This window comes from Falco naumanni, chromosome 13 (assembly GCF_017639655.2).
Source record: "Falco naumanni isolate bFalNau1 chromosome 13, bFalNau1.pat, whole genome shotgun sequence".
In the NCBI taxonomy this organism is placed as follows: domain Eukaryota; kingdom Metazoa; phylum Chordata; class Aves; order Falconiformes; family Falconidae; genus Falco; species Falco naumanni.
This window is the reverse complement of record NC_054066.1, coordinates 29,837,026-29,861,088: the sequence shown is the minus strand read 5'-3', so window position 1 is coordinate 29,861,088 and position 24,063 is coordinate 29,837,026. Positions and strand designations below refer to the sequence as shown.

The 24,063-nt window shown below is 44.7% G+C and overlaps 1 protein-coding gene across 12 annotated transcripts in view; it reads left to right on the top strand.

Annotated features, from left to right (window-relative positions):
• Positions 1-1,052: 1,052 nt before the first annotated feature.
• Positions 1,053-24,063, top strand: part of MED12L (mediator complex subunit 12L) — a 150,752-nt gene continuing 127,741 nt past the window's right edge. For 11 of the 12 annotated variants that reach the window (XM_040613266.1, XM_040613265.1, XM_040613263.1 and 8 more), the window contains exons 1-10: positions 1,053-1,230; positions 8,096-8,200; positions 10,616-10,807; positions 12,692-12,851; positions 14,999-15,168; positions 15,826-15,936; positions 16,360-16,629; positions 18,839-18,988; positions 19,524-19,623; positions 19,813-19,949. In XM_040613266.1, coding sequence (XP_040469200.1) covers positions 1,132-1,230; positions 8,096-8,200; positions 10,616-10,807; positions 12,692-12,851; positions 14,999-15,168; positions 15,826-15,936; positions 16,360-16,629; positions 18,839-18,988; positions 19,524-19,623; positions 19,813-19,949 — 1,494 coding nt within the window. In that variant the 5' untranslated portion in view covers positions 1,053-1,131. The remainder of the gene's footprint in view (positions 1,231-8,095; positions 8,201-10,615; positions 10,808-12,691; positions 12,852-14,998; positions 15,169-15,825; positions 15,937-16,359; positions 16,630-18,838; positions 18,989-19,523; positions 19,624-19,812; positions 19,950-24,063) is intronic. The other variant, XM_040613264.1, reaches the window with a different exon arrangement.

The following is a 24,063-nucleotide window of genomic DNA, read 5'->3' as shown; positions in this document are numbered from 1 at the left end:
CACACGTAACAGGTAGAGAGGGGAAAGAAAGTGTTTTCATGCCGCTTTACTGTAATGCGAATACAGGGATGCACCTACCGCTCCAGCACCTAAGGAGCCGGCGCCGTGCGGGACGAGGGCGTCTGCACGGCGGACACGGGCTGCGACCCAGCCCCGCGGTGGGAAGGCGGGTGCGGGGCAGCCACCTGTGCCCGGGGCCCCAGGAGCCCGCAGGCTGTGATGTCCTGTTACTTTTGTTCTGAAGGTGCGCTAATTAGAAACCGCACCTCTACTGACACTAGGTTTCCTGCTTGGCCGATCCAGTGGGATCAGCGGATCCACTTGGGTGGTACAGGCGGGCCCCTGGGAGCATCCCTCGGGAAAAGCGGGGCACGGGGCCTGAGGCCGCGCACCGGGAGCGGCAGCCGAAGGGAGATGGACCAAGCGCCTCGTCCAAGCGCCACCCACGGCTGCAGCCCCACAGGGGTCACGGTCACTGCTGGCGAAGCAGCACGGTGCCGCTCCGTAGTCACGGGCAGGGGAGCTGTGGTTCTCCGACAGACCCCAAGCAGCCGAGCCCTTCGCGCCCTGCCCGGCCGGACGGCGGGGGCTGCGCCCTCCCCCGCGGTTAGCTGCGCCGGGCGCTAGAGCCGCCCCGGGAAGCCGAAGGACCGCTCCTGCCTGCCGCGGCGGAGCGCCCACCTGCGTTACTCCTCCGCTGAAGCGAACCGCGTCAGCAACGGGACCAGGCACGGGGGCCGTGCCCCTGCGGCGGAAGGGGGCCCTGCGGGAGCACGGCCGCCCGCGGGGGGAGCCGATCCCGCCAGGCCGGGCAGGCAGCGCTGCCCGCGCCCAGCCCCCTCGGGGCCCGGAGATCCGCCGGCCCTCGCCCCGTGGCGGAGGGGCAGCGCGGGGCCCGCCGGCAGTGCCCGCGGCGGGGAGGAGGGCGCGGGGCGGTCCCGGCCGACACCTGCCGCGGGAAGAGCCGGGGTGGGCCGGGCTGCACCGCCCCCGCGCCCGTCCGCCGCCGCGCCGCGCAGCCCGCCCCCGGCGCGGCGGGGGTGAGGCGGGGGGCGAGCCGCCGAGTGCTGCTCCCTGGCGCTCGGAGCCCGCTCCAGCGCCCGCCCGCCGCGCCGGCGAACATGAGCGATCATGGCCGCCTTCGGGCTCCTCAGCTATGAGCACAGACCGCTCAAGCGGCCGCGCCTGGGGCCGCCCGATGTCTACCCGCAGGACCCGCGCCAGAAGGAGGTGAGACCGGCCGCAGCGTGCCCGCGGTGCCGGGGCCCTGCCGCCAGCCCCGTGCCCGCCTCCCTCCCGCGGCGGGCCGCCGCCCTCGCCTCCCGGCCCGGTGCCTCCCCCGAAACTTTTGAGCGGCGCCGGGTGGCCGCGGAGCCGCCCGCTGACTTGCATTTTCTGCGGCGAGGCGCGGGCGGCGGTCCCGCTCACCGCCACGGCGGCCTCGGCGCCTTCCCCGCTGGCCGGGAGCCGGACTCGCCCTGCGGGGAGGCCAGGGGCCCGGGCCGCCAGCCGTGAGGGACAGGGGCCTGTCAGGAGTACGGTCACCTCTCGTGAGGGGAGACCCCCGGCCCGTGAGGGTGAGCTGCGCCACCAGCCGAGGCAGGCGTGGGCCTGCTGAGCTGCCCACTTGTGTTTCTGAAGGGTTGGAGGGGTTTGGAGGTCAGCAAACACACCTGAAAACACAGAGCAGAGGTGAGCAGGGCTGTAGCTTGTACTTGTGTGCCTGCCTGTGGCTGTCCTGCTCCCAGGTGCCCCAGCCAGACCCACGGAGACCCCCGCCAGCCGGGGCAGGGGGGCGAGCGTGCAGTTCGGGTGGGTGGTGCAGCACGGCTGGCACGGCCAGAAGCCGTGGCGCTGGCTGCGGGCTCTCCCCAGCCTGGCTTCCCAGCCTCGCTTCTGAGCCGTTGGCCCTCTGTAGGTGGGTGGAAGGAGCCTCTGGTGGGCTTTTGTGGATGGGATGTCTCCCAGCAAAGTCAGTGGGTTTCTCTGAGATTTGCCTTGTGCGTTGTGTCTTGAGTCATACAGGAAGCTGTGTGTGTCAGATACCCCTGCCTCTTGCGTGGTGGTCCAGGATGTCCTGTTCTTCTGGTGGTCCTGGCCCCTTCTTGTCCCGCTGAATTTGACGCTTGTAGAAGCCATCAGGCTTCATCAGTGAGGATGAGCTCCAGTTAAACAGAGCAAGCGCAGCAGGTCGGCTGTGCAATGCTCTTCATGCTTTGCTCTTTCCCTGATCTGTTGTCTTGTTGAGACTTCCAGAAAGGAGGCTAATTAAGGGTAATTTGTTAAGTGTTCATGAGCGTTATCATCTGGCTCACATAGGCTGGAGAGCGCCCAACAGAGAGTGACTGTTGGTCAGTGCTGGTTGAGAGGAGCTTGGACAGCACACAGTAAAAGATGCATATTCAAGTCCATTACTAATCCTTTGAGACATAGCTCAGTTTTTTGACTACTAGCATCTTTTCTGGCTGTTCACCCTTATGCCACTACTCATCATACTCACAAACTTGATGATTATGGTAGCTAGAAATACTTCTCTAACATATTTTCTTTGGTGTGTGATCATGACCAGGCATGCAGAACTGTATCTGAACTCAGCTATGACAATGTGTGGAGATGAATTTTTAGCTCTGGACTGTTGAATATTTTTAGTCAGGTGGTGGATTGATTATTGTAGACACATTTATAAATATGCAGCCGGTTACAATAAGAATGGAAGTGGCAAGTGCCCAGATGGTTAATATTTAAAATACGTTTAATGGGTGCATTTGTAAGTAGAACTGCAACAGGCTCATTGTTATTTGCCACAATGTGATTGAAATGTGGCTTGGGGAAAGTCTTTGTTCCACGTGTGTACGTGCAGTGTTAGTGTGTGTTGTATGGGGGCATTTGCAGGAAACAGTCCTGTGCCATTCCAGCCTTTGGGCTGGTGAAGTCTTTCTGTCATTGGAAAAATGAGACAAATGCGGATTTATGGGTCCTAGTAGAGGTGGAAAGGGGCTGCCTGGTGATGTTAGTGTTGCCAGCTGTCGCCCTGTGCCTTTCTAAATTCCCTCTCTGCTAGAAGAGAAGCTAGCACCTCCAGGGACCCCGTGCTCTCATGCTCCAGAGCGCATTCACCTTAGTGCTGGGTGGGAATCTGTTACTTTACAAGATGTGAAAAGCTTGGGGTAATGCTTAGCCCCTGAGTGTTGGCGTGTGTCCTGTGTGCTCCATGCTCTCTGCAGAAATAAGGGGGTGGCAGAAGGGAAGTCTTTAAATTGCATAGCGCACAACTTCTGCTTGAATGCAGTTACCTGCTGGGGCTGCTTTTAACACCTGGTATTGCTCTAAAAGAGAAAGATTTAGGAAGAATTAGCTTTCCTTGTCTTTCTGTACTGTTTTTTTTTTTTGAACCTTGGACAGTGCTTTGCACATAGTTTCTCCGTATAATCAGCAATTCCTGCTGCTGATTGTGGAGCTTGAGGGAGATTTGGAAATCATGCCCTGGCAGGAGCAGCTGATGGCAGGTGTTCCAGTGGACTATTTTTCTAACACTTCTTGTGCTCTGGATTGTTGTTATCTCCATAAGATAGATAAAACATAACACAAATTGTGTTTATTACAAGCCAATGATATGACCACTGAATGTACCATATCATCAGGGCCAGATCCTGGTGATTTTACTTGTGAGTAATGCTTTTAAATTCAGTTTAATTCAATTGCTAAGCTCAAAAAAGCACAATCAACATCATTTTATGCTGAGAAATAGCCTTCTGGCAGAGGAAATTTAATTGCCTTCTCTGCACATAGCATGCATGGTTTGACCCTTTCAAGGCTCAGTTCCCTGACGTCTACAATCTCTAGTAGCCCAGACCACCTTCTCACTGGTAGGATGGGTAAAGCAGCTGAAATTTCTGTCAGAGAGACCTCTCCAGTGTTAATCCCCTTATGCCGCTTGGGAGTCTTCCTTGGCCCTCTCCATACCTGTTTGTAACAGAACTTCATCTACCTAGTCTCCGTTGCCTGTGGCTGGCTGTTGGGTAGGGCAGTTCCTTGCTTGCAACTTCTGAGCCGTTACTTCAGAGTGGGTAATGCTCCTTTAAATACTGTTATTCCTCTCTTCATCATGAAATGTAGCTTGTTTAGTAATCTATAACTGGCACAGTATTTTATACTGTCTTTTTGTAGTCAGCCGGCTCAGTATTAGATAAAACTTGAAATTTAGACAAAGTATGTAAATATCTATAATGAAAAACAAGAAAGAATTTGAAAAATGGAACATGTTGAAAATAGTTAACAAAACATGGCCTTGGGAGAAGGGATAGGCACCACAAATATGTCAAGTTAGGGTGTAACAAGATAAGCTCAAGGAGAACCGGATGGTTAATAAGACCAAACAGAAAATTACTTGTACTGTGTGTGAACTATGCTAATTAGCATACTGAAAGTTACCCCCTCAAGCAAAGAAAGCCCCCTGCTAACAAAGCCCCCTCCCAATAGAACATGTACCATGGAAGAAAAGAAAGTTGGATACCAGGCTGGTAAGAACCCATCAGAATTAAGCGTGACTGAACATAATTGTAAACAATTGTTCAAAGTATGAAATGTTTTACCATGTGTGAGAGGTGGGCTAGCTTTGTGGATTTGCCACCTAGCACCCATCTCTGCAAATTTATGCAATAAATGATATCTCAGCTCTGTAGGAGAGGCTGGCTCTTTGCATACCAGGTAACGAACTCTATGAGACAGCATCTTCTAGGAGTTATTATTTGATCTCATTGTTTGAACCAAGCCCAACACTGGGTAGCGTAAGCTGAGTGCAAGTGGAAGGCTGATGCTGCAGCAGCTACGCCACAGGTTGGAATCCTGGACCTTCATGCAGAGAGTTTGGGCCTCCAAGCTAAGGTGGTGGTTGCTCTGAGCTGCTGGAAGTACATGCCCTGTTGTAATAAAAAGACACAAAGCAAAAGACCAAACATGTGAGAGGATCTAGAAGTAATGACTGGTTAAAATGATCAGTTTTGTTGCTTTCATGAGTTTAATATAGACGACTTTTAAAATTATTTGCTGAAGGAATATTTTGAGGTCAGGGAGAAAAAGAATGTCTTCCAAAAACTCCTTGGTTTTGACTGTTGAATAGTATAGTTCTATATATCATCTGTTTGCTCAAGCTCAGGTGTCGGAATAAACTGGCCAGTTCCTTGTTTTTCAAAACCTTTAGACATCATTAGCTTTCTGCTTTTCTCTTACTGTTTTGGTGCTGCAGTCAGCAAGTGTTACTGCAATAATAAGGAAGGAGAAGAATGCTTAAGCTGAAAGACCTTGTTCCTCTTAATTAAAAACAAATTAATATGGATTTGTACAGTCCAGAACACCCAACAATAATGCTTCGATGCTTGGTCCTAGCAGTCAGTGCATTTGTTCTCATCTAGATTTGAATGCCGCGACCACAGCTGGCTGGGTAGGTGCTACAGGTGCCTCCTCTGAACATGCTTTGTGGGAGTCCTGGCTGCGATGGGCTGAAGTTATGTGTGCAGGTTTAAGTTGGGGTCTGACTTCTTGTAGAGCTGAGCTCCTGTAGGGCTTCCTCCCTGTAAAGATAGCCATCTCTACATGTTGTGTTCACAGAGAGCGCTGCAGGTACTTCAGTGGGTCTTGAATATCCCACACAAAAGGATTAAAATTATTTCTGAAACAAATGAACGCAATTTGGGCCTGAATGTTCATTTGGCTATTTAAAATTGCAAAAGGTTTTAAGCCTTGATTGGGCTCGCTTGGGGCCCTGCTTGACATTTTGAAAGGCAGCTTGGCATCCCTGCAGGAGACCAGAGGATCCAGCGTGTTGCAGTGCAGAGCGTGTCACTTAGTGACAGCAGCGTGCAGCACGCCTGTCCTCTCATTAGGCGAGGGCTTGCAGATCAAGCCAAGTGAAGGCGGGCCTAACCCTGCTACATTCGGTATTGTGCAACTTAGCTGTGCTGGTGTTGCTGCCTGTTTGCCCAGGAAGCTTTTCCCTCTGCTAGGGGCCAGCTGTGCTCTTAGGCAATGACCCTGAGCTGTTAATGGAGCTGGTGTAGGTGAGATGTAATGAGAGCTTCTGGGAACATCCATTTTATTGTTAATTTGTAAAACTGTCTCTGTGCATTGCATTCACAGATGATGTGTGTTTTCATTTTAGTCGGTGTTTGGTTATGCAACTGTGCTATGTTCCATGTTTAAAATTTCTGAGCTGCTGCTGAAGGCAGAGAGAAATCCGAGCTAATAATCTGAGACAGACAAAACCAAAACACTGATGTGTTTTCGTTGTCAGTCCATCCGCAGCTTGTTCCTACAGCAGTGGTAGATACAGCAGTACAACATACGGTTCTTAGTTATTTTCAGCATAATGATATATAGACAGCTTTTTTCGAAGGAGGAGAAGTTTAAAAATAACACAACTGGGGTTATCCATGGAAATAGCACTAATAGTAACATATACCTCTATCTGTTTGCCATTTACCTTTTATTTATTTGCTTATAATCTCTTTGATCACTTTCCTCTCTGCCTTTATCTGTGTTTTCAAGGCTGTCTTGGGGATAGTGTGGGTGGAGGAGTGTTCCAGCACTTCTTGTTGATTTCATTTAAAATTCAGATGAGGCTTGCTAACTTCATAAACTCTAGAGAGAAGAGATTATTTCTAAATACATTACTGTTTTCTGTGTTACTCCCGAACTTTGCAAAAATACTGAAAAGCAAAATGCATTGCAAAGCATCAGGATAAACAAAACGGAAGCTTCTGGGTTTCTGTTTTTGGGGAGACATGTGGCCCAAAACTAGTAATAAAATATTCTAGTAAAATTATGACATTCTTAACTTTATTTTCGCCTATTTTATTTGTTTGATTGCATGGCAGTTGCTCTTCATTTTTATAGGTTATTTCACAGTCATCTTGGCGATTGTTCCACTATCTCACCCACTACCAGTGGTTCATGGACAGCTTGAACTTGTGTAGAGTACCGTTGGTGGGAAGTAACTGATTCTTTGGGGGAGATCCTTGCCTTCTCTTCAGAGGGACGTTAAGAAAAACAAATAAGCCAAGTTCCCATTCAACTGGTGCAGGTAAACCTTAGTCTGACAGGCATGTGATCCTGCATAAGTGAGTAAACGCATAGCCTCCATGGAAGAATATTAATTTGGTGAAGATAGAGAGTGAAGACAGGGAAGGATGGGGCTCGCTTAGGAAGTTACACGCTGCATTTGTGAAGACTTGGGTGTGTGTTTCCACCAAATGCTACTGACCCCACTTCTGTCTGGTCTGTGCTCTTTCTGCAAATATGATCCAGCTAAGCCTGCTTAAATACCGATAAGCAGCAAAATGAAGGTGTGTTGGTAGTTAGGAGACTAGTAATGCTTCCACTGTGGAAGTAACTTCAGAAGAAATGGGTTTTGTTGCAACAGGGACAGATGTTCACTTGAAATTGTTTCTGCTGGAGGTGGTCTGCTTCTTATTTCAGTAGATGTTCTCAAATGGTGGTTGTGGGGCCACAAAGTGAAATGGTAATGTTTTAAACTCAAGAAAACAAGGATGCAAACATGTTTTCATGTTGGGAAAATGGATGCGCATGATTCTGGCGATAACGAGGGATGTGCAGCAGTTCTGTTGTGGAGCAATGCATCTGGTTCCAGTGATCCTGGTGTATCTCGAGGAGAGGAGGGTGTGCAGCTGCCCTTCCTCTGGTCAGGATGGCTGGTGACTGGCACTGTTTTCATGAGGAAGATTTATAGCTGGGTGCTAGGGAACACTCCAGGGTTTGTGAAGGCTGCCAAGGCCTTGTTTCCTGCTACCCTTTTCACGGGCAGCAATCCTCTTTCAGGAAAACAAGTGGCATCCTTATCAAGTTATGGCCTTGAAGCCTGTAGTAAGGCAAACACTTACTGGGGACTGGAGGATAGGAGTGGCATCGTGTTCCCCTTCACTGAAATCCCCTGGGTGTGCAAAGTGCTTTGAGGGTTCAGGTGAACGCAGAGTGGAACATACTAGCAAATACATACGTTTTCTTTATAAAAACGTGCTTCTCAGAATTATGTGACTTCTTAAATTGTCATTTCATTTTTTTCTCTTAAAACACTTTGCAGGATGAACTTACTGCAGTGAATGTGAAGCAAGGCTTCAGTAATCAACCTGCCTTCTCTGGAGATGAGCATGGATCTGCTAGAAATATTGTCATTAATGCCTCAAAGGTAAGACAGGGCTTTTCAGTCTGAGTATATTCACTGAAATTGGAACCAAGCTGGCTGGGGTTGCACTTAGTTCTTGACTGCTTTGCTTTCTAGTTGGAAGTCTTCATATTAAAGTTAATTACAGAACTAACATAAGAATGCTGCGCAGTGTTTCTGCTATCTACTGTTATCAGCCTTCAGAGGAAAACATGGATGCCAAGAGCAAAACGTGACTAGCACACTTCAGTTAGAAAAGATGTTAATTTTTGCTCTTGTTCTTTTATTTGCTTCACTTACAAAGACAGTAGTGACTCCTTCCCTGAGAGCTCCTAGTATTTACACATCTTTAGCTTGCTTTCATCTTGTTATCTGTTTCATCAGGCTGTTTTTTGCCAGGAGAAACTGGTCACTGTGGTCCAGGTCTCTTGAAAATATGTTCTTGGATTGTCTAGTGAAATTCAGCTTAGCTTTCCTGCAGTGTTTTTTGAGAATCAAAGAAGTGTGATATACAGAAGAGCAATAAAAATAAGTAAAATATTAGTCCTTCAAATTGAAAATAGTAGCTGTTTAGGAAAAAAACCCAACGTCCCCTATTTCTATGAGGGATTTGTCCAGATTCATGCACACCCTCCCTCCCCCTGCCCCCCCCCCCCGCATTCTGTTGGGAAAGCAGGAAGAAGTGGTTTCAAAGGAGACTGTTGTCAAGAAGCTTATACAAATGTTTTCAGCCAAAGTAATTTTCTGCTGTTTGACTTTTAAACTATATAACTTTTTATGGCTTATTGGAAAGTGTGAATTTACTTACACATTGATGCTCTTTTAGTTTAGTGGAAGAAGAGATACAAGTAAATGACAGGGTTGCTATTGTTGAAATGTTAAAGTTTTTCCTGTTGATGTGCGGAATTAGACTCTATAACTCGAAAGTTATAAAGTAGGTACGTTTATTGCGCGCAGATGCACGGGGGGGATCGCTCTTCCACAAGCGTGCATACCCGAAGTGACGAACCATCTCACATTTATACAATAAAACAAATGAATATTCAATTAACGCCTATACATATTCGTTACCTAAACCCGCTTCGTATGTTAATTAGCTTATCAGTCCGTTTCCTGGAATGTGGTGGTCTTGCAGGTTTGTAGGTGATTCATGTCCTTGTGACCATCCGATCTTCTCCAGCAAGGAGACTTAGCACTCCCTCCCTCTAGATAGCATTGGAAAGTCTCTCATCCTTTTCTCATTCTTTTTTAAATAGCCCCTTTGTTAGAGGAAGAGGGGCAGGCGTCTCCTCAAAACTGTAGTTGTCTCCTCAGAGCTGTGTGCCTGTGTGACCAGACACCGCACCCATGACCAGTCACCATACCCACATTCCTGGGCAGACATATACAATCACGATCGACGTCCATTGTTCCCATTTCACACTATTTCTCCATATCACTGTTATATTCTTCTGATTTTGTTTTCTAGAATTGTTACTTGCACGCGCTTTCTGTCTTATGTTTTAATTATTCGTGTTTTGACTATTGAACATAAGTGTTTGGAAAGTAAAATGGAATTTCACAAGAAAGTGCTTGTAGTTATTTGGAAGATTTAAGTGTAGTATTACCATAATAAGTTCAGTATCTCCTAAAAGCTTTTCATATATTTTAAAATTACCTAGCTATGAATATATTTATTAGAAAATCAAACATTTTATTCTTACTGAGAGGCCTAAAAATTAGTTTCTATTACAGTAATTTTGAAAAGTAAATAAGCTTACATGGGAAGTAAAACTTATATTAGTTTTTTTTCTGCTGTTTTGGGATTGAAAATGCTGGGGAAGCAAATCTTGCAAAGCTTTTTATTTTGGATGTATGGAGTAGTAGTGGAGGTGTTTGGAATAGAAATCAGAGCACTTCCTAGGTTACCCAGATCTTTGAACCTTTGCCTGCTGTAACTAATGATGGAAAGACAATCAAAGTGGTTCTTGCTAGAGCGTGGTTTGTTCTAGACAGAAGCAAAAAGCCAGTATTTACACACTTTATGCTATGGTAAAGTGTAAATAAGGGGAGGAGGGTTCTGAGACCTGGTAAGAATACCCTGAACTGCGGCCTGAATCTGAGACGCTGATCAGCCAAAGGGATGTGGCTCTGGGTATTCACCATGACCTGGCCCAAGCGGCAGCTGTACCTCTGGTATCTGGGGCCTGGCCATCTTGGGCTTAGTTTTGCTGACCAGCACCTTCTGCAGTGATACTGCAGAAGTGTTGCATGGGTGCTTAAAATCAAGAATCCCCATCTCCTAGCTGCAGGGAATTAAAGTGTAATCTTATTAGATTGATAGCCTGGACTAGAGTGATTACTGCATCTATTCACGTGGAAATCCTTCGTGCATTAATGTAGGATAGATGCTTACTTACTGCATTGTCATATATGTTTTGCCTTTTTTTTTCTCACCAGATTGGCGCTTACTTTAGCAGCATACTAGCGGAAAAGCTAAAACTTAACACTTTCCAGGACACAGGGAAGAAGAAACCACAAGTAAATGCCAAAGACAACTACTGGCTGGTTACTGCTCGGTCTCAGAGTGCAATTCACAACTGGTTCACAGATTTAGCAGGAAGTAAACCCCTGACTCTCTTAGCAAAAAAGGTATCAAAATACTCCTTCCTCCATTTCTTGGATATTGATTTGTACTGAATTGGGCTGTAAGAATAGGGCAGTATTTCTGAATGTGCTGGACGTGGAGCAGTGCTGGAGGCAGCTGCTGCTGTGCAGTGTGTTCCCTCTCTGCAGGGAGGGTGCCTGGGCAAAGGGGAACTTGGGATCTAGCTGGTAAGAAGTTCCTTTGAATGACTATGTTTCAGCTCAGGCATGTTTATTGTATTGACAGCCAGATTCTTTGCCTGTACACTTCACTTCAAGGGTCTATTTCTCAAGCAAAGGAACAGTTTACAGAAATTCTTGTGTCTGGCAAGGACATAGTAAGCTAGGAAGCTGATGCATTCTTAAAAGAACCTACCCGCTAACTCCAACCCCTTTGTGTGCTCTTTGCATTTAAATTTGTATTAACAATTTTTGTTTAACAGTCTTATTAGTTGCATTCTTGTTAAAGTTTCCAATTAAGGAGAATTCTTGCTGCTTTGTAGCAGTCTGTATAACTGGAAGAGGCAATTTTGAGCTATCTTTTTGGATCCTGCATGCTGTTAAGAACAGCAGCACAAAATAAGTTTGAAGTGGTCATTAAAACTCATCCAAGGCAGTATCTAGAACACAGTAATAAAGGTGCTTTTATTTGTGCCTTTCTTTCCTGGAGCTCTGTGTACAAGCAGCTAATCTGACAGTATCTGGGAGTTTTTATGAGTATAAATTGAACTGAAATAGGGAACTTGTACTCCAAGACTATTGAGCATAAATGGATCAAAATAACAGAAGGTACAAGTTTCACCAGTTTTTGGTCTGTTGCCATGCAGTTGGTGAAGAATTTGTGCTGCTTTGCCACCAGTAGAGCCACCAGAAGAACAAGAGCTTTGCTGTGGCAAGCATGCCACCACCTTATGTTTCCCCTTAATTTTCTAAGAGATTAACTTTGTGACTGGAATTGCTAGAGAGATGTCTTTCATTATTTTAAGTTTGTTTTTTCTTTTTTAATAACCATATTTATAAACCCACCGATAACAGTAAATAAGCATGTTAAGAACACTGAAATCGATTCTGTAGAGTCCCTAGACTGACCATTGAAGAACATAACAGGAGAGGGTCAGTGCTTTGTTTGCTGCTGTCTTCAGTGCCGATGCACCTCTGTTCACACACTCTGTCAGAAAGGTTGAGCGTGCCTGAAGGAGCAATGAGGATTTTTTGGTAGGTTGTGCTTGCGCTCCCTTCTGTCTGCACTGGGTATGAAATGTCTTGTTCTCACATATGTTGCTTTAACAATGCATTTCGAAATTATTCTACGTTTATGTGAACAGTGTAAGGATTGCTGTGACCCAATAGGGTGACTCTTTACCTGGAAGTCTTGTGGGACCAGCCCTGTTGTGTGCATAGCCAGTGCAGGCTGTATTGGCTGGCCAGGCTGCGTTTCCCTGGTGCACTCTGGTTATTGTGGACTCTCCTGAACCAGGGGCACCCAACAACACTGACAGCATCCGTGTCGATGAGCCCTTACCCAAACCCTTGGTATATCCATTTCCCAGAGCTTCTGAGGATTAGCTTGCAGGACTGTTTCTGCACTTTGCATGTCTTTGGCTGTGTTGAGAGGTTTGCTGGTGGCCCTGTAGGCATGTCTAAGCAGGGGGAAGGATGCTCCTGATGAAACGTGGGGGAAGTGTGGGGCAGTGTCTCTTTTTCGTTAAGTCTCTTAGTTTCTGTGTGTCTAGACAACAGGTGCTGGCAGTGTAGCGAGTTCCTAGGCTGATGAAGAGTTCTGCCACTGTCCAGGTAGTGCGGGGTTGAGCAGAGGAGGCCTGGGCTAACCCACAGGTGCCAGCTGCTATTTGGACTGTGTGATATAACTTGCTTCCTGTTTCATTTCAGGTTCCTATTCTCAGTAAAAAAGAAGATGTTTTTGCTTACTTAGCAAAATATTCTGTGCCACTGCTGCGAGCGGCATGGCTGATCAAAATGACATGTGCCTACTATGCTGCTATTTCTGAAGCTAAAATCAAGAAACGCCAGGCCACTGACCCAAATATTGGTAAACAACCTCTAATGTCTAAATGCATAATAATAGCTGAAGGGGCGTGCTCCTCTTGTTTGTGGTGGGTGACTTGCAGTTTCCTTCTCCCAAATTCCCCTTTTGCTCTTCACACCAAGAGATGCTGAACAGCCCCTCTCTCCAGCCTTTCAGGTTGTCTTCCCTTTCCTCTTCAAGGTTGTAAGCATTTTTTGAGTAGACCCTAGCAGGAGGCTTGGAGCAGACAGCAAGTGTGGGCTGGTTGTTTTCCTAATCTGGTGTGAATAGCTCTGCTAGTGAAAAGAGAGCATCTGTGCCTCTCCTAAGGGACTGAAGTGGTGATGCTGTGCACCAAGACTGGGGCTGTTCCTTTGCTTGTGCTCATTAGGGTGGAGTTAAAACAAACACCCTCTTGGTTGTCTGGAAGTGGGGGAGAAAGGGGAGTAAGAAGGAGGTGAGGAAAGCAGATTGTCCACTCTTGTGATAAATTGGTCTAGACCTAGTTTGCTGTGGCTGGGAGTAGTAGCTCTTTAAAGTAAAAGGGGTTTGTGCTTACTGGGAAGGTTCATGTGCATCGGGGTAGGCAGGTGCTCCTGCTCTGGTTCTGCTTCAGGATGGTGCCATGGTGGCACCTGCTTCACAGCGAGGATGAAGGAAGCCGGTAAAGGTGTCTTTGGGCTGAGGGACCCATGACTGTTACGAACAAGTATTCTGAAGTAGGTTACTGAAGATTGTGTCCTCTGTCCAAATTCCCTGTTTTGCAAAGGTTATTGAGAGCTTTTTGGGAAGTAGTTTGCTGCATGTTACTGAGCAGCCTTTGACAGTTCCCAAAATGTTTTATATCTGTGCCTCAGGTAACAGAAAGGGGGTTGCATGGTTTCCTAACTCAGTGGCACAGAGATGTTGGTAATTGCTTTGGGAAAATATTCTTTCATACTGTCACATGAAATAAGTTTGAAGTAGTAGATTTGGAATTGTTTTTCCAAAAGTGAGTGAATGTTTGAAGTAATGTGGTTAAACTGCTCAATGGAAACACTAAAACCTGCTAGCTTCATACAGAAATTTCAGTGGATATGGATAGAAAAGCATTCAACATGTAGTCTGTTTATGTGGACAGAACTGCCAGTTACAAATGCAAAGGGAAAAAAGAATGAACGCGCTAGCTGAAGTCTGCGGTGGGTAGTAAACAGTGAAAAATAGTTGTGTTTGAGAGTGGTAGTTCCTGTAACTGACAGTAAACAGGCTTAGGTTGTCAAAGCAACTGCATTATGTATTCATAGAAGAGTGTGCTCTTCTGAAATGTGCTGCATGCTGATTAAATACAGCTCTGTGAGATGTTTGTCTCTGAGATACTAACAAATAACCTTGGTTGTTCCAGTTACTGTTAAGAGAATGCCTGCCTTACAATTCCTCTTTTCCCAAAGCTTTATGTGTATGACCAAGCAAGTTTGTTCACTAATTTCTCCAGGTTATGCTAAATACAGAATTGTTGCTGAAGCATGGAGGAAAACCTGGTAATTTTTGGTAGGTTTCTGTATTTGCTGAACAGCACTACTGACTTATCTAGGACAAAGGAAAGATAATCAGTCTTGCTTGCAGACCTCTGCACTGTGCTGGTCACTGTGACCTAAGAAACTGCTCCTGAGCTTTTGCATTCTTGTCAGAGTAAAAATCTGGAGGAGTTGTCTGTTACAGAATGGTTATAGAAAGAACAGTTTTACATCCCATTGCTTGTGCAAAGTCCTGGTGAGTTTTATGTTGGCTGTATTTCGAGGGAGAAGGAAGAGGGACGTAAAGGTCCAGATGGAAGGAAGTAATGGAGTATATTTATTTTACCTATTTCAAGGCTGTTTTGTGGCTGAATGCTGAAATCTGATGAAAGAGACAGGTGATTCCCTAAAGGCATATTTTTGTGTCAGTGCCTTTTACGTCATGCGAAGCTAGCAGGCTGCTTACACACTTGACAGTATCTGTGCTTTGAGACCAGTGCACAGGAGAGGCATGTAAGAAGTCTATTAATTCCCACTAGGTGCTGCATTATGCAACCATGGGTTAATGCTTTAGAGGAATATATTTGATGACAAAGGCAATGTAAGTTTGTTTCAAATCTCACTGTGAAAGAAACCTTTTATCAGCTGAAGTGTTCTAATTGTAGGCTTATTTTGCAGAATGGACTCAAATTGTAACCAAATACCTTCGGGAGCAGCTGGCAAGGGTTGCAGAGTTCTATCATGTGACTTCCAGCCAAGGCAACAGCTCTGTAGTGATGCCTCAAGAGATGGAACAAGCCCTGAAGCAGTGGGAATATAATGAAAAATTGTCATTTTATATGTTTCAGGTAATACTCCAAGAAGTGCATGTATTTTTTTAATATATATATATATATATATATTTTTTTTAGGTTACCATTCTTGGAAAGTTCAGTTTTAGAACTTAGTGGTAGCTTTTGTCATAAGACTTGCATACACTGTAAATGCTAATTCATTTTAAAGATTTGCTAGCTGAAAAAGCTTTGATTTTCTTAGCGTGCCTGATTGCGAATTGCAGCAAGGTATTCAATTATTCTCTCTTCTGTATCCCATGTTTTTAAGGGTCTTTTAAATTATTTTATATCAGGCTGCAGCCACCGTGGTGCGGGAAGCCTTGGGTGTTGGAACGGTGGCCTGGCTGTTCAGTTCCACGTGGTTCTAGCCCATAATAACTCTGCTTGTTTCTACCCAAGGTTAGAAATATCGGAAGGGTTGCTGGGAGGGAGTCTGTCAGCAGTAAGTCAGCCTGCCGAATTTGACCTGCTGTACGCAGCTGCTTCCCTATTCATAGGACTGCTGTGATGGTGGCTGGTTCCTGCATGGTTGAGGTGGTTGAGGGTCTTGGTAGCTCTGTGCTGATGTGGGTAATGAGACCTAAACCAGAAATGAAACGAAACTTGTAATTACACGCCTGCTTGTTCAGTGCTCCCAGTTAATATGTGATCTGTTATGTTAAATCCTTTAAGGAAGGAATGCTTGAGAGACACGAGTATTTGACGTGGATACTGGATGTTTTGGAAAAAATCAGACCCACTGATGATGATCTTCTTAAGCTGTTGCTGCCGCTAATGTTGCAGGTACATGCATATTTTAAAGCCAGAGTCAATATAAGCGTGATTCATACATGAATGATTTTAATATTTGTGGTGGTGAAATCTATATGAACGTTTTTACTTAGGACATTTAAGGAAATATATTGCACAGTGCATGTTTGGAATTTATAAACACCTTTAAAATGTTCATACTTTATAATCCTTAACTTGATTTGGTAGGATTCTGTTACTGTAACTGGTCCTGGAGGGCAGATGAAGTTTTGAAGAGACAGAAGTACAGATTGGCATTTGAGCTGCTCTTTTTTTATTTTTTATCTTCTGGACTCTTAAATATTGCAGGTGATCCCTTCCAGTTTATGCATGCCTAATGTTAGGTTGTTAAAGTAAATGAATACATGGAGTAGACTGTGTAGTAAACTATGCTTTTTTTTTTTTTTTTAATTTCAGTATTCAGAAGAGTTTGTTCAGTCAGCTTACCTATCCCGTCGCCTTGCTTATTTTTGTGCCAGACGCCTGTCTTTATTGCTAAGTGATGGTCCCAACTTTGTAGCTGCACACTCTCCTCATATGATTATTGGACCAAGTAACCCTCCTCTGGCAGCCCCTAGTCCGACTGCGCCTGGTCCTGTGGTGAGCCCAGTACAGCTGGCCTGCTCAGATTTCCTCTCCTGCCCTCAACACCGTCCACTGGTGTATGGACTCAGTTGTATGCTGCAGGTAGGCCGATGTTCTGTTGCTGTTTGTTTTCAAGGCTATAACCATGCAGTTCATTGGAAAACAGTGTTTTTTTGGGTGTGACAAGGTGTGCTAGTTGTGGTTTTAAATGTACCTGTGTTGATGAAAGGGTGAGGACTGAGTGGGTCTGGAGGGAGTAGGAAGCTGGATTCTCCACAGGGGCTGAGGCACGATGGTGGAACCACTTGGAGAAGCTTGTGGTGCTTGTGTGTCTGTCCGCACCTCTGCTGCAGGAAAGAGTGACTCCGCTGCCCAGGGATGGCCTTCCCCAGGCCTTCCCTCTGTGATGGAGTGTTTCTGGTGCAGTAATGCTCTGACATCACATCCTTACCCGCAGTGAGCCTACATGTTCTGCCAGGCCCTGTCTGTCTGCTGAGTGTGGCTGGGCAGAAGGCAGTACCATACACGCTCCTGCAAGTTCTAACCTTTGAGGGTTCCCTTGCTTTTCCCAGCTTGTCACTGATGCTTGGTGCCGCTGCAGGCTGCTTCATTTTGTTTTTGTCAGAATTATGAGCAGTTTGTATTGCCTCATCAACAGAAGAGACTGTTCACTTAAGCTTGTTGCTCAGCAATAGCAGAACTGTCAAGACAGAAATTGTTTTCTAAAAAAGGACTTGTATGGTGAGCGGCAGTTGTTGTTTGCCTTCCTGAGTGCTGACCTGGTGAGACTTCCTGAAGCCCTCCTGCTGTTTGTCTTGGGGGGGTGCAGGGGGGTGGGGGGTGGGGCTGGGGGTATTGCACAGAGATGTCCTGGTGTGGTGGTATCAGGAGTATACTGAATGCTTGCAGGATCACAAAATCACAGAGTGGGTGAGGTTGGCAGGGACCTTTTCAGATTACGTTGTCCACCCCCCACACTCAGACAGGGTTAGCTGGAGCAGATTCCCCAGGGCCATGTCCAGCTGGATTTTTAACCTCTCCGGCACCTCTCTGGGCAACCTGGTTCAGTGCTGGACAACCCCCACAGTAAAAGAACACTTTCTCGCAGTGTGCAGCCCTCTCTCTGAGGGCTGCTGCTTTCCTCTACAGTCATCACAGTGTGGGAAGTCCAGAGCCAGGAGGCAGGCTGGGTTGTATTCAGGGAAGGCTCAGTCAGCCCCCTCTGAAGAAAGTAAGTGGGAGAAGATCTGCATCCCTCTCTCTGCTGAGGGTGTATGGGTCAGGAAGTTAGGTTCTGTCTAGCTCTCAGTGTGCTGTGATGTTTTTCCTCTTGAACACGGATCTGTCCTGGGAACGTCAGCGTTTGGCTCCATCCTGGGCTGCTGGGGTATACCTGTGTACTCTGGCAGCTTTACAGCCGCTCTCCACTAGCCACACAGCTGGTCGTCTTTCTGCTTTTCATGTACTGTTTGGGTTTGTCTATGTGGGTGTGTTTTCTCTGGGTTTTTTTCCCTGCCCCTTTGCCTTGTGCTACCAAGTGGGCCCAGAGGACAGCCTGGATTCAGACAAACTCTCCTCCTTTTCAGAGGAGCATTTCTCTAAGCAATGATTTTGCTAAGGTGCTGCTTTGTAATCTGGATCTGGACTGGGGGAGCTTCCCAAGAAGTAGTCCAGCCATCTCAAAAATAGCCATCTGTAAGAAGAATCAATTGCCATCATTTTAGATGATATGTAAGGTCTGACCCCAAAACACCAAAGCATTCTGCTTTTGCTCTGTACAACACCAACAGCTACAGGGTAATATGTACCTTCTGACAAGCTGCTTTGAAGCTTGTCAACAGAAAATCTTTCTAAGTAAATCTTTAGTTCTTGGTGCATTTCAGTGACTCTCTTGTGCTTTAAAATCTTGACAGAAGAGTTGATTTTAATTAGTTTCTTAAATTTTAGTGTTTCACTTGTAGCTTCTTTCTGTAAGCTGAACACCAAAATTACTTCTTTTTTTCTGAAGCCCATTCAAGTTTCACAGAAAGGATCTGACTGAAATTAGCCTTTGGTGATATTCTTTGATGGTTTTATGAAAGCAGTGCAAATAAGAATGGAACACATATATATTTAAATAATTAATAGAGAAGCTGAATTTCCTCAAATGAGTGTTTTAAAGTAATTGTGCATAGGCCTCTCTTCTTGTTTCTTTCACTGTAGCAGTTAGACCAAAAGTTATTCTAGTCTCATGGAATCTGTTATTGTTCGTATTGTCTATCACACCTGTTTAGAGAAAGAAATTACTTCTGTTTTATACTATTGTTTGCAGACTGTAACTCTTTGTTGCCCAAGTGCCTTGGTGTGGAATTATTCCACAAATGAAAATAAGAACGTTAATCCAGGCTCACCTCTGGATTTACTTCAAGTTGCTCCATCTAGTTTACCTATGCCAGGTGGAAATTCAGCATTTAATCAGCAGGTGAGCTTTTTTCATTGTCAGATTATTAAGATCTGATTTATCTCCCAATTAATGATTTGTGATCATTAGGACTACAGCCAAGTTTAGATATTTTTGTAGGTCTAGTTTCAAGAATAGCGTTGTGCTAGTTTTTTATGACTTTGTACTTTATTTGGGTACTGATTTTTGTGAAAATACCAGGGATTTTATTTACAGTCAGATGTTTTCTGTTATTAAACTGAAATTACTTTAAGATGTAAAATGGCAAATAAGGAAGCTTGGCGTACTGTACTGTGAGATGTGACTTTTCAGACATGCTGAAAGTTAACTTCAGCTAGCTCAGATGTAAGGAAAAAATAGTTTATGGTAGAAGATGATTTGTGACAGACAAAAAGCATTTGAATAGAATATACTTCAGTTTGTTGTTCCCAAATGCAGGGAGTGTTGTGGAACACTATAGGGTACCTTGCTCCTGCTGAGGAAAGCTGTCACAAGCCTGAAATGAAAATTGAGACTTCCTACTACTAGCTAATTAGCAGCTGTCTTTTTTTTACAGGTTCGGGCAAAGATTTATGAAGTAGAACAGCAGATAAAACAAAGAGGTCGTGCTGTGGAGGTGCGGTGGTCTTTTGACAAGTGCCAAGAATCAACCGCAGGTAGGACAGCTCAAAAGGAAACAAATGTTGGGAGCTTTAGGGTTTACATCTGTTCTTCTTTGAGTATAATGCTTTTGCAATATGATTAATTCTAGTAATAGATTTGACAGATGGATGTAATGCAGTGTCTTCCTGTGTAAACATTTTTTTCTTCACCCTCCCACCCCCCCATCTGACTCCCATCTCTAGGGGTGACCATCAGTCGAGTTTTGCACACCTTAGAAGTGTTGGATCGGCATTGTTTTGACAGATCAGATTCCAGCAATTCAATGGAGACACTTTATCATAAGATTTTCTGGGCAAATCAGAATAAAGATAACCAAGAGGTAATGGCTACATTCTCCTCTCACTTCATAATCTGTAGACAATGGATTTTATTTTTACTTAGGAGAATTGTGTGTAGTGTATATTTGATCCAAAAGCTTTGTGTTTTCTTTGTCAAGTAGTAAATAAAAAATACACATTTGATTTATTAGGAGAAAACAGCTCTCTGCTGTTGTAATTGAATTCTTCAGTTCTATGTACTGTAAACCTCTCTTAGGAGAACTGATCTTTCAGGGTTTTGTAGTTTGTTTTTTTGGGTGCTGCCAAGTAAAATTCAGGATTATTGTTTGATAACAACTTTTACATCTATTGTTATATACTATAGAATATATTACATATATTCTAAAACCATATACTGCTCTGGTTTTTCATGTTTTCACCTGTACTCCTGGAACCATTTTCAGAGCTCGTGGAAAAAGCTTATCAGAAATCCTTACCATTTTACAGTTTTTTCCCCCTTTTTTGAATTTATTTTTGGTACAGTGCAGATCAGAGGATAATGTCACTGGGCCTATGTATGATGTCAAACTCTTGAGTTTCCTTGGAAAGTGTTTGGGGAAGAGAAGAAATAGCAGGCTTTAATAATACACTGTTGAAGTAAAGTTTTAAAGTGTAAAACATTAGTGAATCTGTCATAGCTGCTCATATTAATATTTTAAAAACATTAATTCAAGACCCTTTGCACAGAAATACTGCATAATAATTGGCAATCAGCATTTTAATGACTTTGCAGTAAATAAGCAGAATATCATATTTGGGGGATAGCATCTCTGGAAGCATTTCCAGAGAGATGTACCTACCAATAAACTCTGTATGTGAAGCTCAGAACCGGTAAGTAGGAGTGAGATGCTTGCCAGCATTGTCTTTGTATTTCAAAGACACTATTATGGTAATGAGGGAGAAACAGAGGAAGGAGAGCTGTTACAGTGGCAGATGAAGTTGCTGAAAGTTCTTTAACCCTGATGCTTGGATGAAGTCAGGAGTTCAACACACAAGGTTTTTTGTATTTTTAAAATGGGTACAGTATGATATGCTTTGCCATTTGAGTGCTGGCTTTTCGTTTCTGTTTGCCGTGGGGTCAGATGACATGGTTCTGTGCTGTTGCCCTGCTGCAGTTGTATTTGTGGGTTTTTTTAATCTTTTTTTTTTCTTTTTTTTTTTCCTGTTCTCCCTGCCTGTATTGCAAAAAGTTTTTCTGGCTTCTGGCTACAATTGTACTAGCAAACCCTTTCTTTGTGTTTCAAAAAGCACTTTTGTTAGGGAGACTTCTGAAAGTAATTATTCTGTTCTTATTGTAGATTGTCTGCTATTATTGCCTTTGTTTTATGGTACTTTATGATGTGAGCTTGGGTTGCCTTGAAAACATGCCTGTTTTGCCTCCTAAACAGCTCCCTTAAAGTACATGCTCCCCAGTTCTGGGAACCAAATTTTTATGGTCTAGTTAATTTGCAGGGCTACCTATCTTCTTATGGCACAACATTTTACTCTGAGATGAAGAATGCTGAGTAGGACTAAAGCAGCGTCATGTGCAAGTGACAGTGTGCCTATGTTTGCACATTAGTTGCAGGAGACTGTTCGGAAGAGAGAAGCAAAGAAGATGCTGACTTCTTTCTGAAAGAAGAAAAATTACCTTTGAAAGTTTCAGTCTTACCTTACTGGGTCTGGAGACAGTGTGAAATTTAACTTTAAAATTATCTGCAGCTTCTTAACCACATCTGGAGTTCTCAAGGCTGTTCGTTGTTGCTTGGCTCTAGCTTAATTTTTGGCAGCTAGACAAGAGGTTGCCTTGGGATGCTGAATGCCTGATTGATGGTACTTGTACATTTTGATTGGAGCTTCCAAAATTACATTTGAGTGACCAGCGTAGCGTTTAGCTGCTTATACCTCCCAGGCAGGCTGGTGGTGAGCACCTGTGGTGGGTGATGCCCTGCCCTGCCCTGCATCCCAGTGTCGTGGTTTAACCAAGACACCCAGTGAAGGTTGGTGCCTCGCTGCACCCACTGCTCATCAGCTCTGGTGCAGCAAGGTTAAGCACACAAGGATGTCACCACATGTGATGCTGTTTGTCTTTTATTGTTTCTGTTTCCTTCCTCCTTAATACTTAGGCTGTTTTTTCTTGGCAGAAAAGGCCATGAGTTATGAGATTGTGTGTGCTCTGTTTTCAGCTGGCAACTCATGTAAGCCTGTAAGGACTTTTATTTTGTAAGAAAGATGGCCATCACTAGGATGTCTCCCTACTGACATAGTTATTTAAAGCAATATGTACTTTGAAGGACAGATATCTGCTCCCACTGTTTTGATGTGAGCCCAGCTGGAACATGTTTGGATCCTATTTCCTGTCCATTTTTCCTGCTGGATTGCAAAGTGTTGCTATGCAGACTGCAAATGATGCCAGCACAAGTACCTATGAGAGTGGTGCTCCAAAGCACTGGGCATGTGCAGGAATGGAATGAGGGTGGCTCCTGCTGCAAGGTTTGTTCTAAGGGAGAGTGAAAACAGACAGATGTGCTCAGGGTGCTGCTTTTATGCACACCATTGATTTCTTCAGAATTGTTTTAATACGTAACTCATGACTTCCAAGTGTTAGAGCAAAGGACAGACGTGAGGGAGGATAGGCAGGTGTAGACAGTTTGGCTTTAAGGCCAGGCGTCCTGGGCCCGGCAGAGGGAAGAGTTGCCCCACAGGGAGATGCGGAGGAATGGTTCTGAAGGCTGGGATCTGGTGACAGAACATGAGACAACGGAATGGAGCTGTGGCCATGTGTTGAGTTTGAGTAGGACACATCAGGCAGATGGATGGCAGGCATTGAACAAGGCTTGGATTTTGAGCATCGTGTTGTGTATGACAGAGGTGGCACACTGAAGCCGTGTGAGAAAATGTTATGTTAAATCCATGTTTTGTCCATACCCAGAACCCTCTGTTCTTGACCTTGAGATAGGCCACAAGAAGTGGGAGGAGAATCCAATGCTTCTCCACTGCTTTGGAGAGACTTAGCATGGAGGAGCACTGTTTGCATTATTAAATGCTGCATTATTAAGCAGACTTTAAGTAGGAGATAAGAATTGCTTTGCAGTTTCTCTCCAACTGTCTTTGTGTCTTAGGAGTGATGGTCCCTGTGTAATCCCATCAGAATAGCTTCATCTGAGCCATGGATCACATATGGTTTTGTGGTGGTGGCCTTGGCAGTGCTAGGTTAATGGTTGTACTCTGGTCCTAAAGGCGTTTTTCAACCTAAATGATTCTATCATAGCCTGGGTGCTCATGTGGTAGGTTTCCTTACAGGCACAGGGCTTCCATCAGGCTCTGTGTGCAACTCAGAAAGCAGCACTTAATCCATCTGTCAGATGCTCAGTTTTTCATCCATGAAGTTCCAAATGATGATAACAGTTGCTGAATTCTTTTGGTGTGAAGGTCTGACAGCCAATAAAAATGTAGCATCACAATATGGTCAGAATGGTACTATATTGGGAGCATGGCTATGTGCACAGTGAGTAATGCAAGGGACCTTTCACTTCAAATTCTGCTTCACTGATTTCTAGTTTCTCAGTAGATGGGCTGAGTAGGAGGATTTGATGTCTCAAAATCTATGACGTGGCAAAACCCAGTAAATTCACTTTCATTTGAGATGGTATTGCAGAGAAAACTACTGGCCTTATTTACAGTTGCAGGTGTTTTCCATCTGATGTTTTCTTGATTCAGAACATCTCTTGTGCACAGCTCCAGAATGATTACCACTGTAGTAGTTATTGTGAAGGTATCTTTAAATAAATAAATGCAGTAAACAGTTTGCATTGCTACCATAGAGTTTTAAATTAAAGTTACGTTGCGCTCATCCAGATTGGGAACAGCTTTGATTTCTCTCCACCGCCTTTAAAGGTCACTCCCTCTGAAGACTTGAGTCAATTCGTGCAAAAAAATAGAGTCCTTGGAAGCATGAGCTAGAGAATGCGATAGCGACTTTTTCATAATGTCTGTGAAAACTCCTCTTTGAGTTCACCCTTCATCTTCTTGTGGCTTAAACCCTCTCAACTCTCACCTAACTTTTGGTCTACCTGTGTTTTATTGTCTGTCTCAGTCTTTCACAGGTAGAACTAAGGAAGGGAATTGAGAAAGGAT